The sequence below is a fragment of the Idiotropiscis lumnitzeri genome, chromosome 19, assembly GCF_059441095.1.
Source record: "Idiotropiscis lumnitzeri isolate Australia: NSW breed Sydney's pygmy pipehorse chromosome 19, RoL_Ilum_1.0, whole genome shotgun sequence".
NCBI lineage: Eukaryota > Metazoa > Chordata > Actinopteri > Syngnathiformes > Syngnathidae > Idiotropiscis > Idiotropiscis lumnitzeri.
In genome coordinates this window covers 2,700,103-2,717,971 of record NC_142409.1, presented here as the reverse complement: position 1 = coordinate 2,717,971, position 17,869 = coordinate 2,700,103, and the positions used below count along the sequence as shown (strand labels likewise).

The window sequence follows — 17,869 nt, the reverse complement described above, 5'->3', positions numbered from 1 at the left end:
TTAAATCTTACGTCTGAGCTCTCGGAGCTACTAGAGTCAATTTTTTAATCGGTCGGATGTTTTTTTTTTTTTTTTTTGTTTTTTTTTTTACTGGCCCCCGCTGCATGTGAGGAACTATGGAGTGAAGCGGCCAAGCGGTGCAGTGGGCTACATTCACACGTTCACTGCAATTATATTCAAGAATGCAGATTGAAGTTTAGCTGGCTGTACTAGAAAAAAATCCCTAACTATCAATTTAAGAAAGTAAAACATTCACTTTCTTAAATTGATAGTTGGGGATTTTTTTCTCTTCTGTGACCAATGATTTATTTATTTTTTGTCTGGGAAGATTGATTCGTTGATTTGAACACGTTAACTGACTTTTTTAGAATAAAATACTGCAGTGGAACAGTTACCATCTGTTCCTGGATTTCACTTTTATTTTTTATTTCCGCAGTTTCTCAAACTGACACGAGAATATAAAGAAATTTTCTGTAGCGCTTTACCTCTTCAGGCTTGAAGCTTGTCCCATATGATTTTAGGAAAAAGGGGCAAGACGACACCGTGGATATATAAATAAACAACTGCCCACACGGAGTGCGAAAGGAAGCCCTGCTGCCTCATGATTTTATGAGGTTCAAATTTATTAACTTTTATGATTGCACTCTATTTAATATCTCACAGGTTTGTTTTGTTCAAGCCCCATTTTTTCTTGTAGGCCCCATTAAATTGAAGAGTAATGTTGGATACCTGCCAGCCCAGCTCTCGAAAGCTGACGTAGAGCTCATGTCTTTTGCAGGCCGTCTTCTGATCGCTACCGTTGTAGTCTGAAAGACAGAAAGGATTATCATTAGCATTGTCTTCATCATCATCATTGCTATGATTTAAAATGTTTTTTATTTTCATAATTTTCATTACATTATACAATAATTGATGCAACCAACAAATTCAATAAATAAACATTTTCCCCATGTTATGATCATCTTTATCATCATTATTGTTTTTGATATTACTACTTCTACTACTGCTCTCTTCTAAGAAAATGTATTTTAAACCTTTGAATAAGAAACACTAAATAGCCCAACTTATTTTTGATGAATATTATTATTTTACTTTATTATTTAATGTGTATTTTTAGAACTTTCCTAACCTCGCATTAAATGTTTTAACCTCACAATAACAAATACACTAAACAGCCCTACGTAAGATGTTGTTTTTTTTCCCCTGACATTTAAAAAATGTTTTTTTTTTAAGACAGACATTTAAAAAATGTTTTTGAAGCCATTTCATTATTTCCAGCAATCACTACTTTAATACTTTATTTACGAAAAATGTATCAAGTTGATTCATGTGTCTCCTCTTGGTTGTCAGCAGCAATAGAAAAACAAAACTTGTCATTTGAGGCGAAAATCTTGGCGTCATTATGGTAGTTGAAAAAAATCAACAATCTCCCAATTAAATTTATAACAATCTCCCAATTAAAACCTGTGAATGTACGTTCTAAAAACCAACCTAATTTCATGCAATACACTTGGGTGTGGACGCATGCGAGGGTGTAGACCAGCACTCAGGCCCAAAAGCTAATTTCACTCACTTAATGGCCCACTGTGCCGCACATTCACAAAGCCTGCACCCGATTGAATTCATCAACATTCAAATATTACCCTGGCCCGAATACAAGAAGTGACATGCACCGCACAACCAAAATGGCCTCGTGGACTCCTCCTCCCGCGGCCGTGCGGTTTGCTCTTAATAATCTTGCGGCCTAACAGCAGGGGAGGGGGCGGAGACTGCACAGGTATTGCTTTCAGAGTCGAGGAGGTCATTGCTGGCGTGCGTCACCGTGCTTAAGTCAGGACGACGACGCCGACTTTCCACTGACGCCTTCTCTCGCTCGCTTTCACTGAGACGCTTTATGTCCTGCAGCGCTCCATTGGAGACAATGGCAGGAAGAACATGGCACCACGCTCGGTCTTGCCAAAACATCCACAGAGAAGTGGGCTGCAGGACCAGAGAGGCGTGGGGGAGAAACCGCAACCACAATATGAGCAAATTTCAATGCTGGTTGACGTTTTTGACACGCACTGTGCAGAAAAGCGTAAAGCTGGAACCGATTCTAGACGATTATGAGTGCTTCTGTCATAGAAAGTCAGACTGCAGACATTGCCATTTGTCACCACTTGGACATTCGTCAACAGCGACCTTGTTTTAGCAGCTGCGGTTTTAATGGAACACAACAAACACATGCACAATGTATATAAAAACATGTTTTCACTGCTTGTGATGGAACTGCCACATCGTCTGAACAACATTGCCGTGAATGTAATCAATAACGCTAATTTATGCAACAAAAATCATGATGCAGCTCTGCTTACCTTTTGACATCAAAAGCAAGGGTATAACACGTTTATTACACAATTGTTGCCGGACACCAGAGTGGCATGAATTTCACAAAGATTGTAACTCAGGGTGCCACATTTACCCCCACCAAAAGTTGCAATAATTTAACTATATTTTGCACGAGCTAGAAACGACACCACTTAAACTCTTATACCAATCACAAACACAAAAAGGACACTGATTATAGTAAAATGTGTTAATTGTAACTAAAACAAAGCATGCTGGGATATGCCTTCTACTCAGATTCCCTAACACAACACAATATATTTCTTCACCACAGAAATTTATATTTTTTAAGACGTCTAAGGCTTTGCATCTTGTTCCAGCAGAGCTGCCACGTCATTGGCGGAGAAGCAATTATTATGTAAATATGTCCAACTGTTATGTAACAGTGTGGCGCAAGCATACGCAGATAATTTTTTTTCACACTTTATGGGTGGTCAGGCACACCAAAGACCCCATTATTTGTATAAAAACAAGTAAAAAGTTATTTTGAAATTTTACGTCACCTTTAAATTAAGTTCATTTTCTATACCAATTGAACAAAATTCTCAGGCTCGAAACATACATGACAAGAAATAAACATATCGAGTTGTGGTTTATATTGTTATTAAAATGGTAAAATGCTGGGATCTGTTGAGTTGTCGTGTGTGACCTTTAGCTATAGTAACCACACAGGAAGGCTGAAACATACAAACATATTATGCAAAATAGGAGACGCTAGATTAAGCGTGTCAAACGTGGCCTGACAGATCACTTCTACTCAGCCGGGTCTGTTCAGGCGTTTCCCGTCTGTTCCTGAGTTCCTTCCTCTTTGATAGGAAGCGCCACTTGTTGGCTGTTTATTTGAATGTGTGAGTGAGCACCGAAAATTAACACATGCACTGTGATGTCCATTTGCCATTTTGGAAACTGACTTGAAATAAGATTGCCTGAGATAAAATGACCTGTAAATGTTTTCCATCTCGAGTAGAGACAGGAAGCATACAAGGACGGAGGAAACGTGACCTGATGTGAACTTAGGGTTATGTTTGTGGGAGTGGTTGTTGAATCGTGCATTATAGGAAGATTAGGTTGGTTTTAATGGAGTTAATGTATACAGTTATGAGTCGACAACTTGTCTGTAAAAGTCACAAATGGGGTTTTGCAGAATCTTTGCAACACTCGTGGTGGGATGAAACTGTTTTAAAATTTCACAGCACAATGATGATTGTTTTCTGTATTTATATGGGATGGATATTTTGTCATTGGGATGGAACGTCGGTCCATCCGGGAAGGCCCATTTTTGGGGCAGAGGACAAGAAGTTAAAAAAATAAAATAAAAAGGACGGACTAAGTAAGGCCAGAAGTGCGTTTTCATCCATCCACTCACAGCAGAATGAAATCTTGTAAAATTCTTTCTCTCTCTCACTCTCTTGATCTCTCTCTTTCCCTCTCTCTCTGTCTCGCTCTTGCTCTCTCTCTCTCTGACACACTCCCAGCAAGTGGCATTTAAAATTAATGCTTTGTGTCAATTATATTTCTTTAATCTTTATTTTATTGTTTCATTATTTGCAAGTATGCTATTCAGTTTGCTGTTGTGTAATCATTTTGTTGGTGAATGACTTCCATACACCTCGCCATTGTATGAATTACAATAATAAAAGTTCAATTGTCTCTCTCTACTTCGTGGGCACTTCAACATAGATCATTTTTTAAAATAGACATTTAATAAAGTGAAGACACGCGGCTATTCGTCCTGCAGTGGTTAATGTATGTACAAATCAGTTTTTCTTTATAAATTTAGTTATTGTGTCGTTAATCAGGTGTTTTGTAGTCCAGAAATGACAGTAAGGAGGTGTGAACCGGAAAATAGCCTGCTAATGAGTTTTAAGTAATGTTTATGAATTGTGAAACCTCTGCCATTAACCTCTTGTCATATAGGGACATTTCTTTTGTTTGTTTTGTTTTGTTTTGGTTATTTTATTATTTTTTTCTGCACAGGGGAACAGAGGGTTAAATCCAGATGGAAAGTAACAGAGGCCAATTATTTTTATGAATAATGATGAATTATGGAAGAGTGCCCAGGTCACGGACGGAGGGCGCAAGACAGACCGGCAAAAGAGGGTTAAGTTTCTGTTAATATCACGTTACTTCAAAAACAAGTTTTACCAACTAAATCAGCTACATTATAAACTTTTTACATATTACAAATTGTAAACAGCAGCAAGCGTGCACAAAATCAGTTGTTGCTTTCACACCTGTTGTTTCTTCTGGTCAAAATAGTTGTGAGTTTATAAACAATGTCCGTGTCACTCTTTGTTTGTGTTTGGTAAAAAAAAAAAATACCATGGACCAAATTGTGTCGGAAAAACCATGTGATCATCGTACTCTTCACTTATTGGTCGCAAGAATGTGAACAGGCAGATGTTTTGGTCACTAAGCATGTTCTTCCGGAGACCGCATGCGAGAACATTCTTCCTAAGAACATGGTTCTCTTTGGATATTAGAACGGTTGTCTACTTGTTAACTTCCACACCAACTCTGATGTATATCCTTGGTTTAACATTGCTGACAAGAACACTATCCGGGTATTCGCTGTGTTCTAGGCTTATTTGAACTTTCCATTGGAAGAGTACTTGGGCCATGACTTGATGACGTTTCACAAAATCACAAGGACATAAGAACCGACAAAAAAAACGGCAATTGGCAATGGCTATTATCTCCGTTCGCCTCATGAAATGAAGATGCAAGCATTCTAAACCCAAGACATATCTATTGAGTCAACAGTCTAATCTGCAGACATGCCACCTGTAGTTACAGAACCACAACGATTACCAGGCGTGGTGAGGACAATACCCTCCTTCATCCTGTTAGCTTCTGATGCTATCGCAAAAGTAGCAAAGATGCCAGAACCGTTTATTACTTACGGAGAGTCAACATACGGTAATAAGAATGGTCAATATTTTGAACAGTAATACTTTACTAACTAACTAACATTGGTAAACCATTTCATCCCCATCGTAGTGACTGCACTAGACAATTACAGCCAGCTGCACCCAGAAGTTGCTTCAAAGGCCATGAAATCATTGAATTCTGATCCAACCTCGCGGATGTTGCCGAAGGGAGGAAGACTTGAAGAACATGTCACTGAGGACATAAAATCCATTGATGTCATTCTGGTAATAAAAATAAGGCATGAAGAAAATGTAAAAATAATCTAGGGCCTGTGTGCATTACAGTAAAAGTTCATTCAGTTAGCAAATAGTAGCAGCTGTAAGCAAACAGCATGCACTGTCTACGGGGCTCTTTGAGAGGAATAAAGCTGATATTTACAGTGGGCTTTCATTGAGTGTAAAGGTCCAGATTTGTGGTACCCATTAACCACATCGCCCCTTCCTGCCAATAAAAATTTAACGCCACGCAGCTACCGCCGAGCTCCGGCTCCCATGAGCCCTCCATTCATTTCTTTTTCCTTTACCTAACTGGGAGCAGAGGTGGAAAGAAACTTTACAAATGGGAATATAATATTAGTTATTGTTACATGTAGAAGGCTACTTGTGACACTTCTGTGTTTGGGAGTAGTTCAGTTTCAGTATGTTTTACTTGTGGTCGCACAGAAATGTCAGGCAAAAAAAACGGAACTATTAATGAATAAAAATGACGCGATAGTTAGCAACAGGCCAACTTGTATTAGCATTCAAGACGGGAGGCTATTTTTTTTTTTTTCAAGCAGACTTGGTGACTGCCTGGACTCTTGACTACCTGCATACCGTCCTCATGTTATGCTAAGCTAATCGGCTGCTGCTGGCGCTTAGTGAACTAAAAACATAATTATCCAAATAGATTTCCAAAATTACAAAAATTCGGTAGGTGAGTATTAAACGCACCTACCGAATGAATAATCGTCATAAAAGTAAAGTGTAGAAATCCACGAAAAAAGTTAAAAACACTCACCCTTTGTAGACAGGGGAGTCATTTCAAATTCTCATACTTGTCATTATGCTTTAAAAATTTGTGAGTGAGATTGATTGAGTGTTTCAATTAAATGCATTTCTCATTTTGCACTGACCAACCAGTCACTTCTATATATCGCAAAATGTCAGCATTCCTTTTCTAAGGTTATCGTCACACGTGTTCTCTGTTATTACACAAAAAGTCAGAATTTTTTTCTTATTTCAAATTGGAAAATTCCCACTGATGAGATCTGCTGACAACAAACACGATCATGGTTTTGGCTAACCAACTGAATTTGTAAAGTATACATCTTAAAAAAAGGTCTTCACGCCTGTTCCTCGTGGGCTGTCCGGCCTGTTTTCCATCTCGTTCTCAGGATTGTTATCCAGATTCAGCAGACATTGATAATCATAGGATCATTTGAATCAGGTGTGTTGCAGCAGGGAGCGATGGAAAACAGGCAGGACAGCGGCCTTCGAGGAACAGGATTAAAGACATCTGTTCTTTATTTAATACTGATCAGTGGTCAAGGTGTTGTTATTGGAGTAATTTCCTTTCCATATTGTCAGTATATCTGTCGGACTTTACATTTGAAAGCTTGACAAATAAACTTTTTTATTATTATTACTTTTCACCTTTACCTATTTAATGGGGACAACTGGTATTGTGAACATGGTATTGTGATTAATATTGCATTTGTGGAACATGACTGAAGCAGCAAAATCCACCCGTTTTTATCCATGGGGGGGTGGCCATTTTGTCACTTTCTGACGACTGAGCTCAGGTAATGCCCAGTCACAATTCACCTGTTTTCTGAAACTGGGACATGATTGGTCATTATCTGAGCCCTGAACATTTTCATTTTCAGTCGATATTAAGTGACAAAATGGCCGCCCCCTGAGATTGAAAAAGAAAACCTGGATTTTACTGCTTCACTCATTTTCCGCAAATGCAATATTAATCAGAATTTTGTCATTGGGACTAGTGGGGCTGCATAGAACATATTGTAAAGAACATTTTTGGGTTGACTTCCCCATGAAAATATTTCAGTAATGTATATCCTGCCAAAATATCCTGGGGTCAAATTGACAAAAAACTACATCAGTATTTTTTTTTCAATGTATTTGGAATGAGCGCCAATTATATAAGGACTGAGGATCACAGTGAATAATAGTGGTCCGCTGTAAAAAAAAAAAAAAAAAAAAAAAGGATCCCCATGTAATCAGGTAAAAACATTAATCATTCATTCTGAGATGACAAAACCTGGCCCCGAAGATAACAGGGGAGTTAAGTGACGACTGAAGTGAACTCCAAATAGCAACAAAATATATAAACACAACCGGAGTGTGACCAAGAAAAAAATAAACATTTGAATATGTGACACTTCATGCTCCCCTAACACACACTGACTTCACTGAGGTCATGACTGGTCACACACCAGGGTCCACTTAATAGTCAAGGAAATGCAGCGTAACACTTTTAATACGCACCACAAGTCCCACGCACATATCAGCTCTTCACAACACTACATGCTATTCACCCAGTCTGAAAAATAAAACTTTAGCACCTTCTGTCAGGAGGAAAAGTCCATAAATAACTTTTTATCGCGTGTCGTTCCAAAAACACAAATCAAACGTGCCAATTTTGCCTTTCAGAGCTCGGCCGTTATGTCGTCAATCAAGAGTCATTTAGAAGTGAGAAAAGATTGCAGCTTTGACAGTGGCAATTACATGGACGCCCACTGAACAGGCCCACAGTTTGAACTCAACCCGGAAGTGCGCCGCAGAATCCAAGACGCCCAACAGAGGCGGACTTGAAAGGAGAACACCGTGTTTGCTTCTGACGTCCTGATGTTGTCTCACTCGTCCATGCAAGTTTATCTTTCTTCCTGGCTTTCATCACTGAGGTTATTAAACCCTGCAAGGGAGCTCTGCCTCGTCTAATTACTCCAACGGTAAACAAAAGGAGATCGGGTGGGGACGGAGTGAGGAGAATGAGGAGGAGGAGGCGAGAGACAGATGAAAAAACACAGCTGGCTCAATGCTGTGTCATTATAATTCTTGAAGCGATACTGTTAGCGTGGTCAGTCTCTTAGCTGCACGGCTAATGAGTAGCTAGGCCTAATTACAGGCCACCCGTGCTCTGCTGGGATGTGATATTTCTTCCCCGGATGGTTGTTAACTTCCCCCCCGACATCCAAAGCCCAGCCTGACTCGCATTAGCGGCCTTCGCCCCCACAAAACTCTAAATTGTGCTTTAAGCTGTTGCATTGTTCTTTTGTCAAGGGACGCACTTAAAGGCCCACCCAAAGGACGCACAAGTATAAAATTGATCGCAAATTATTCTTACAAGTTACAAATGAAAGAAATACTGAAATAGTCAGCATTTTAGCTATATACTACGCTACTACAGCTAGAATATACTAGCTAGCTAGCTACTTTATGGCAATGCAGGATTCTTTTTGAGTCCCTATATTAGAAAACACAAGTAAACTTCAAACTAAACATTAAATTGTCAAGATCTGGGGTACAAAAGATTACAAAGGTCACGCAGAAAAAAAATCTGTACAAGATTCTATATATATATATATATATATATATATGATTTGTTGTTGGTTTTTATTAATAATTTTTCAATTTATACTATATCTGTATTGAGTTTTGTTCAAAATGTTTCATATCCAAACAGCTTGTGATTTTTATACACTGCAGATAAATGGGAATCTTTTAGCTAGAAATGATACAAGAGTGCGTGTGTGTGTGTGGGCGCGGGTGGGGGTGTGTGTGCGTGTGTGTGTGTGAGATCAAGGTTATTATAGTAAATGAAAACGAACGAAATAACGATAACTAAAATTTAAACAATGTTCATTAACGAAATAAAATAAACATGAGAATGTTTTGGGGAAAAACGAAAACTACCTCAAACGACATCTGATCACAAAGCTAACTAAAACAAACGATAATTGCATAAAACATTGTTTATAATCTTTGTAAGATTTTTGCGACAATTTATAATGTACAACGTCCTCAGCGTCCTAAGTGACAAGACGTGTTTATAATGAGGACTAATGGGTAGAAAACCAAAATAAAGCAACAACATAATGGCAAAAGTTGGGAGAAAACGGCAGAGCCCCATTTGGGATTATTTGTATTATGATTGCGTCTCGGAGAAAAGCAAATGCATTGTCACTCAGAAAGGTCTCGTGCGGCATACTGCCATCTCTCTCTCTCTCTCTCTCTCTCTCATGCACACTTTCAAGATGCACAAACACAACAATGCTCCTCACTAAAGAACACAATACTTGAAGCATGGTGGTGGCAGCATCATTCTTTGGTCCTGTTTTTTCTTTTGCTAAGACTGGAACCAATTATAAACAAATCTGTATACTCACTTATAAGACTGAGTGCACACTGCACCCTTGTGCAAAGTCATTAATCTGTTTGTTTATTACTCGGCCTCTCAAAAAGATTTCCTTTTTTCAATTGAGTTGTACGGATTATAGGTCACTTTAATCGTGGAGTAACTTTTGAAATTCTAAAAATTGCTGCCATTTTTAATGTCACAAAAGATAGCATTGCAAAAGGGGTGTGTAGACTGTAACCACGAAATTTAGCAATTTACATATGTTGTGTGTTTTATCTGCATTTTAACCTTAGAAGCGACATTAACGCACTGCACTTTTCTTGGACTTATTGCACATAAATTAAAGTGAACTGTCATGGTTTATTTGTTAATGGTTACTCAGCAATATTGTGAGCGAGTTAATAAAATTTTCAAATGTCATATTTTTTACGTTTTTAATGAGCAATACTTGTTACCTTTAAAAAAAAAAAAATACATCACATTACCAAAAACTAAAACATAAAACTAAAACAAAGCATTTTCCCCAAAAACTAAAACTAATAAAAACGAACAAATCTATTCTGAAAACTAATTAAAACTAATTGAATCAGAAATAAGAAGTCAAAATGAAATAAACACTAAACTAAAATGAAAAATCCAAAACTATAACAACCCTAGTGTGTGAGCGAGTGTGGGTGTGTGTGTTCCTGCGAAAAAATATTTTATATTTTCTAGTGCTGTCAAATGATTCACTTTTTTAACTAATTAATCACAAATTCCATGATTATTCACAATTAATCAAATTTTTTGACTACTATTTTTTGCGAAGCTTGTAACAGATATTTACTTGAATAATTATTATTTATGCAAAATCACCAAATATGAAGTACATTTAATTCAAAGACTGTTCTAATAGCCTTCTTTGATTCTTGAAAACGATCTAAATGGAGACATCTTTACAGGCATTTTTCGTCGAAACATTTCTCACAACTGTCCACAAGCGCCACACTCCAGCAGTGTTGGTTGGCAAGGCCCAGTGGTAACTTGAACGCGGTGCTTTGTTCTGAGACGTGCTAAAGATGTACAGCTAATATGGCACAATATTTGCAAAGTATGCAAATTATTTTTGAAGTAAATCAAACTCAGTTAACTGAGTTAAAATAATTAACTGAGTTAAAAGAATTTGGATTAATCACCTGAGTTAATGCTTTAATTTTGACAGCCCTTATATTTAAGCCTTGATATCACGAGAATAAAGTTGCATATCTATGAAAAAAAAGGCTGTATATTGTCAAGATAAAAATTCATATATTTTCAAGCTAGATGACCAGTCCTGTATTTTAGAGGGGGAAAAAAATATGAATATTTACATTTTGGTGGGGGCACATTCAGGGCTGAAAATTATATTTTCGAGTATAAATTTCAGATATAACGTTATATTTTTATGCGGGGCAGTAAAGGAATGATGTCAGAGGAGCAGTTTATTGCCTTGACTGTTTTTCCCCTCAAAATATACAACTTGCTTTTCATAAAATTGCGACTTAAATCTCGTAGTTTTTTTTTTCAGGTATGGCTCGAATACGCCTTTGGATTGATCTGCTCTTACACTACACAATCTCTTCCTGTATTAGCAAGTTAGTACATATAGCATGTCGCAATGTGTACCGCCATATCGTCCGACCAAAGTGCGTGGCAAAGTTGTGTTGTGAAAGCTGTCGTGCAGCAGAGTTAAAAAATTAGGGAAATATATAATGAAATACTTCATGGCAATGAGGTCTAAAATAAGACACAATATTAAGGGATATTTTTTTTTTTGTACAAGAATATGAAGTTGAGGGAACCTTATTTTCTAAAATTTGAATGGAATGCAATCCTAAGAGAATTGGCCTCCTTCATTTTACAGTTTTACTACGTCAAAATGGAACCCAATTAAAAACAACAAAACTAGTGGTGGCCCAAGACTTTTACACAGCACTAAATGTCAATGCGAAGGCAAGCAAACAAGCGACTGGACCGCAGATTGTCTGCTTTGGCAAATCCAGCCTGACATAATTTATCACACACATAATGATGTCTCAAACTAATGCAGCAGAAATTTGCTTGGCAGACATTTTAAGTGCTTGTGTCATCTGGAAGACATTTTCCTATCATGATATCAATGTCATTTTCAAATTATAAAAATGAGAAAATGGGAACACAGATGGAGGGGGGGAAAATCAATTGAGAATGAGAACATTTTAGGATTTGAAGAAGCATCGGAGTGATAAGAGTCGATTGAAAAAGTAACAGTCCACGTCGGGATTGTGAAACGTGTCCAGAATTTTCAGTGTCCTTCTCAATAGGCTTCCATTTGGAAGGCGCAGCACAGTCGAGCAATTAAAACATACATTGCTGCCCTTCCTTCTTAATGTTATTTCAGAAAATAGAGAACACTTGGCGAGTCATGTCCAATTTTTTTTTTTGTTCTGATAATGCTACTACCATCCATCCATCTATCTTGTCCCCCTCCCTGTCTCTGGAGTGTGTGATTCCATATTTGATACCCTCTACAGCTCCTCGCCGAACCTCAAATCCCGATCAATGCCGCAGATGCTCGGACGTCGTGCAAAAGGCGGCAGGAGGGTGGGCTCCTCGCTTCCTGTGTCAGATCTAAATATTTACCCTCGCCGCTGTCCCGAGTGGCAAGGCAGAGGGTTTTTAATGTCCCGGGTTACGCAAAGTCCAATTTGCCAGGGCACACTTTTTTAACAGACTGTCCCAGTCAGGGTAGATTCTTAACTGATGGAATTGCATCACTTCTACTGGGAGGCAACAATACATGCGATGCTACTTGAATGAGTAAGAATTTTATTAAATATAGTCTATTACTATAGTATAGTCATTATTCAATTCATTGCATTGATTTTTCTTTCATCATGTTTTAATAATAGTATTGTTTCAGCCTTGAGGTACGCAAAAATGCAAACTCAGGTTAAGCTTTACATCACTGGTGTCAAACTCATTTTTGTGGATTGGCCACATCGTCGTTATGGTTTCCCTTAGAGGGCCGTAACGACTGTGAACCCATATAAATGTATGATCACCTAACGTTATCACATGAATTGATGGAAAGCCAGTTTTGAAATCAGAAGCCAGTAAGTAATTGTTTGTTGAACAATTTTTCAATTTATTTTAAAACTGGAAGATGGTGAAAAAAAATAAATGGTAATATCTGATATCTCAATGTTGTTAAACGTAAAGAAAATATTCTAGAAACAGAATGTTGACGCACATGATTTGTCCTTCGCGGGCCACATAAAATGAGGTCACGGGCCAGATCTGGCCCCGGGCCTCGAGTTTGACACCTATGCTTTACACGATCAGGATTTTGGAGCTGACCACTGATGTATGTAAACAATTTGTTTATTTACTGTACAATAGACCTCCGCTATTCACAGGGGATTGTGACCAAAATTTGCACATCATTTACGCAAATTGAAGTAATTTTTCCTTACCAGAAATTCTGCTAGAAAGATAAAGCTGTCTTATGACTGATAGACCATCCATTCAACAAAACATATTACGTATTCCTTCAACAGTGGAACCTTAAAGATTTTAAAAGGAATTTTGAAATGCTGAAATTTGACCGAACGTGGAGAAGTGTCCCAAATGTTGTACCCGTTTGCATTAACATGCTGTTCGGACAGACAACAGCAAACTTTTATACGATTTCTAAGCAGCAGCCGTCAACGTCACCAACAGCATCAGTATTGATACCTCAGAGAGGTTTTTGTGACATCTTCACTTCAAGTCAGTCCAGAGCCAAGAGTGAACATGTGTTCCGTTCTCTAACTGTCCAGCAGCATAACAAATGATGTGTCTTTGTTCTCTGTTTTGAAAGCTTTCATCTGATGCATTTGCTGATAACAAAAAAAAAAGCCTGAAGGAATTTCACTCGTAGCCTCTTGTGTCAACAGCCGTGCGCTGGGAACCACACCGAGGAGCTGAATGGAAACGGCGCGGGTAAACACAACCGAAAGCTGGAACGTCTCAGACGGCTTAAAGTGAGTTGTGGCGCGGGGGGAAAACAAAACAGAGCGAGATGAGGAGTTGCAGAAGATGCAGCTCAGGTAGTAAGCTGAGATCGACTCATGTGACACTTTTGGAGTTGTTTTGGATCAGTGCGTTCATTCTGGTGGATCATTTAGTTCTTCCTCAGTCCCACAGGTGTGTGTCGGGCCAACGTTGCAGTTCTTGACTTTATTTTGTGGTTTCAAGCTTCATCCGTCCATTTCCTCTAACGCTGATCCTGTTCAGCTGTTTTATGCTAGGTGAGTGAGGACAAAATGAAGGGGGCAACACACATCCGCAAGGTTAATTCACATTTGGTATTGTGTGGAAATTGACGACACATGACTGATTTTTTTTTTTTTAATTAAATACAAAGTATTGCTTTGATTTATTTCTTCATCCATTGTAACTGACGTTTTAAGTTTGAATGCCTTCTATCTTGTGTAAAGCCTCAGTTTCAGCAGAAGAAATACAGCCCCAAAGCATGATGCTGCCACCACTACGCTTTATAGTGAGTGTAGGCGCCAAAAATATCGAATTGGCTCAAAAGTTCCACCTTAGTTTAATTGGACCTTATCATAAACGCGTGGAAAAAAAGTTTTTCCCTTAGCTGGAACCAAGGTTATTATGGTTTATGGAAACTAACAAAATAACTAAAACTAAAATTGATCAATATTTTCAATTAAAAAAAAACAAAAAACCTTTTATAGAAAAAGAAATATAAGATCATGTTTATAAACCTAACTAAAGCTTTAGTTACAGCGAAAATGTCCTTTGTTTTGTTTTTTTGTCATTGTCAATTAATAAGCATGCAGAAGGGAACATTTTCGTACGTGTGATTTTTCAGCCATTTTCACATGGCTGCAGAATTCTCAGGTCCCTTGTTACTCTTCCACATTTTTTATATTAACTGCATATTTAAAGAATAAATGTACAATAGATCCGAATGAAAACTCAAAAATAATCTGTAGAGAATTTAAAAAACAATTCTAACAGTGATCGAGCATCGAAATCATTGCTTTCACACCATAGAAAGCAAACAACATGGCTGAGAAGAAATTGTTCATCATAAGATTGACGAACGCACACGTGGTGTCACCCTGGCCACCCCACTGAAAATCTTCTGGCTACGCCCCTACCAATAAATGTTTTCTGCTCTATGAATTCTGAAGTTTCCTATTTGAAGTTGTTGGTGCCTCACCACTTTTTGTCATATAAAACTGCTGCTGGCGGCTTGCGGGCATGATGAGGTTACGGGAGTTGACGCGACGGGCATCGGACTGACCTGCTTGGCTCGGCCCTCTGGACGCCTCCTGTGTTTGTGTTGATCGGTTGCGGTTCTGCTGGCGACGTTTGCCACCAGTGGAGCGTGAGCTGCGGATGTGCACTTCGCTGACCTTGAAGAACGCCACCATGAAAGGCTGCTTCTCCAAAGCGCCGTCGCGCCCGACCAGCCCGGCATCTTTGGGACTAATGCTCTGCCCTGTTTTGGAAAAAAAACGAATTAAACGATTAGCTTTGTAAATAATTGATTAATTGACTATAATGGGTAAATGACAACTTTTCCAATCAATGCTTTGAAGCTATTGTGTGGAAGAATTGAAGAATCCTGACCTCATCTTTTTACTGGAGGCTTGGTGTTGCAATATTTTTGGCTTTTTAAAGTAGAAAATTCAATGTCTTACCGCTGACGGTCTCCACGCTAATCTGGAGGCCCAGGTTGTGCACGGGGCTCATCACCCACAGGTTGCTAGTGGCCGTGATGTCAAACTCCAACCAGCCCTCTTCCAGTGCCCACAGCCTGCGAGACTCCAGCAGGAACAGGTCGGCCTCTCTGGGTGAGAAAAATATGACACAAACTCGTTTTGATAAGACTCCCATACCCTCTTTTTGCTCATTTCAACTCATAAGATTGTATTAAGTCAATTTTGTAAGAAAATGTGCCTCAATCAAAGCTCAAAACTTTGCAATGAAAGGATCTGTCAGATTGGGAACAAAATTGAAATGATGGCCGCAGGATGAGTTAGTTTTGGCCTCTTGAATTATTTATTTTTACTTTTGACAGTTTCCATTCAATTTCAATAATAGCACATTTTTTTCTTCCACTTAATATTTTGGATTGTGTTTGTGGGAGGCTTTGATGATGGATCTTTATCAACATCTTCAACCAAATTCATCCAAGCATACCATCGTAATATAAAAAACCTAAAAAGAACCTATCCCCAACTGTTCACAAATACGGAGGCATAAAACAGGCCACAAATGTAGGTGGAACGTCGCAGACAGTTTGCGTCCGCTAGAGTGAAGTGACTGAAAAGTACTTAAGGAAAAAGACAGAGTATGAATGATAATAGGGTCTATCCTCCCGCTGTGCCATTATAGCAGTAATAACACGGCGGGGTCCGACGGGCCTCGCCTCCCGAGCGACATCAAAAGCCCCACAATCATCCAGGTGTGTGGAGAATGCCCCTGCAGTCATGTACCGGCAGCACATCTTCATTGCTCATTAAGAGCGTATGTGTGTGACCGTGTGGCGGCTTTCAGACGAGACCCCCCCGTGACCCTCCCCATGAGGTTCGGTTCACGCGCTTTGGCACCGACGCAGTCAGAGAGCAGCCTGCAGGCTAGAAAACACCGCATGAAAGCGCTTTGTGACTGACTGCTTAAATGGACTGGAATAATAAGGTCAACCAGCAACTGGCTCGTGCTTTTGCTATTGTTCAGTCACGTCACAAAGTGAGCGAATGTGAGTGCGGATGGTTGTTCGTCAATGTGTGCCCTGCAATTGGCTCGCAACCAGTTCAGAGTGTAAGCCCGCCTACTGCCCAAAGATAGCTGGGATTGGCTCCAGCACCCCGAGACTCTTGTGAGGACAAGCGTTATAGATAATGGATGGATGGATGAATGGATGGATGGATGCATGGATATTTCATGCATACCTGATGATCTCTCATGGCACACTAACTTGCATGGTGAAAACTTTTCAAATTTTATGTAAGCTCACAACCTGTCTAAATTAACAATCATATCAGTGATTCAGTAATTTCACCTCCAATCCATCCATTTTCAACACCCTTATCCTGTTCAGGGTCACAGACTTATTGGCATCATTTATTTGACTAACATTCCATCAGAAAAGGGAAATGTACCGGTAATCATTGCGTGAAAAAATCATTTGTGGTCTTTCAGGGCTGGCAGTCGCAGCAACCTGCCCCTTGCTGCTTCCGCGTCAAGCCAACCACATTTTTGGCATTGTAGAATCGCTCACATTCCTCGCCTGCTGTTTGCGAACACACCCCAATTAAATGAAAAAGTACAAAGGGTGTGCTGCTAATTAGCTGCTCTCTTATTACATTCCAGCTTCAAAACAAAAGTCACAAGGTTTGTTTTATTTGTAACGGAAAGCAGACGCTCCAAAACGTCAACAGATTCCGCGGTGAATGCATGAGTACTAAAGTGTTTTTTCAGCGTTAATAAACAACACAATTGAAGTTTTTGTGTAAAAAAATCACAACATGAGAGCAGTCAGATATTACAAAAAAATCTGTAATTTGTAAAATGTTGTGGTGGGAATGTTTTTTTTTAAATAAAACTTTAACATTACAAGATTGAACACTATTATTTAGTATAATGACTATCATACTTTATTAAATGAAATATGAGCTAACAAATATAATTTTAGGACAATTAATATTTATGTCCATCAATTCCTAATACTTTGACAAAAAAAATTTAACTGTCTTAAGATGGGAACTGTTGAAGAAGTAACACTACGATGAGTTTAACATAAAATAAAATAGTCCAGTAAGAACAGTTTGATGTGATTGTGCAAACATTGGTGTCTGAGAAAGAACTACACAAACTGGAATTGCCACTTTTATTAACTGATTAGCGGTATTAATCACAAATGTTACACTCGAAAGCAAGAGACAAATTGGATCAAATTATGAGTTTTGCTTTGCAAGTAATTTTACCATTTACGTGTTCAAACTACTGCGATTGGCTGGCAACCAATTCAGGGTGTACCCCACCTACTGCCCGAAGACAGCTGGGATAGGCTCCAGCACCCCCAGCTACCCAAGTGAGGACAAGCGGTACGGATAATGTATGGATGGATGTTAAAACTACTTTTTTTTTTTTTTTTTGCTATTTTTCTTTCCAG

The 17,869-nt window shown here is 38.8% G+C and overlaps 1 protein-coding gene across 1 annotated transcript in view; it reads right to left on the bottom strand.

The window, feature by feature from the left end:
* bmp6 (bone morphogenetic protein 6) overlaps positions 1 to 17,869 on the bottom strand; it is a 49,822-nt gene that overhangs the window by 2,771 nt on the left and 29,182 nt on the right. Inside the window, exons 3-5 of the mRNA XM_088283416.1 lie at positions 15,393 to 15,541; positions 14,993 to 15,190; positions 730 to 806 (exon numbers count right to left, since the gene is read on the bottom strand). Of these exons, the coding sequence (XP_088139542.1) occupies positions 730 to 806; positions 14,993 to 15,190; positions 15,393 to 15,541 (424 nt within the window). The remainder of the gene's footprint in view (positions 1 to 729; positions 807 to 14,992; positions 15,191 to 15,392; positions 15,542 to 17,869) is intronic.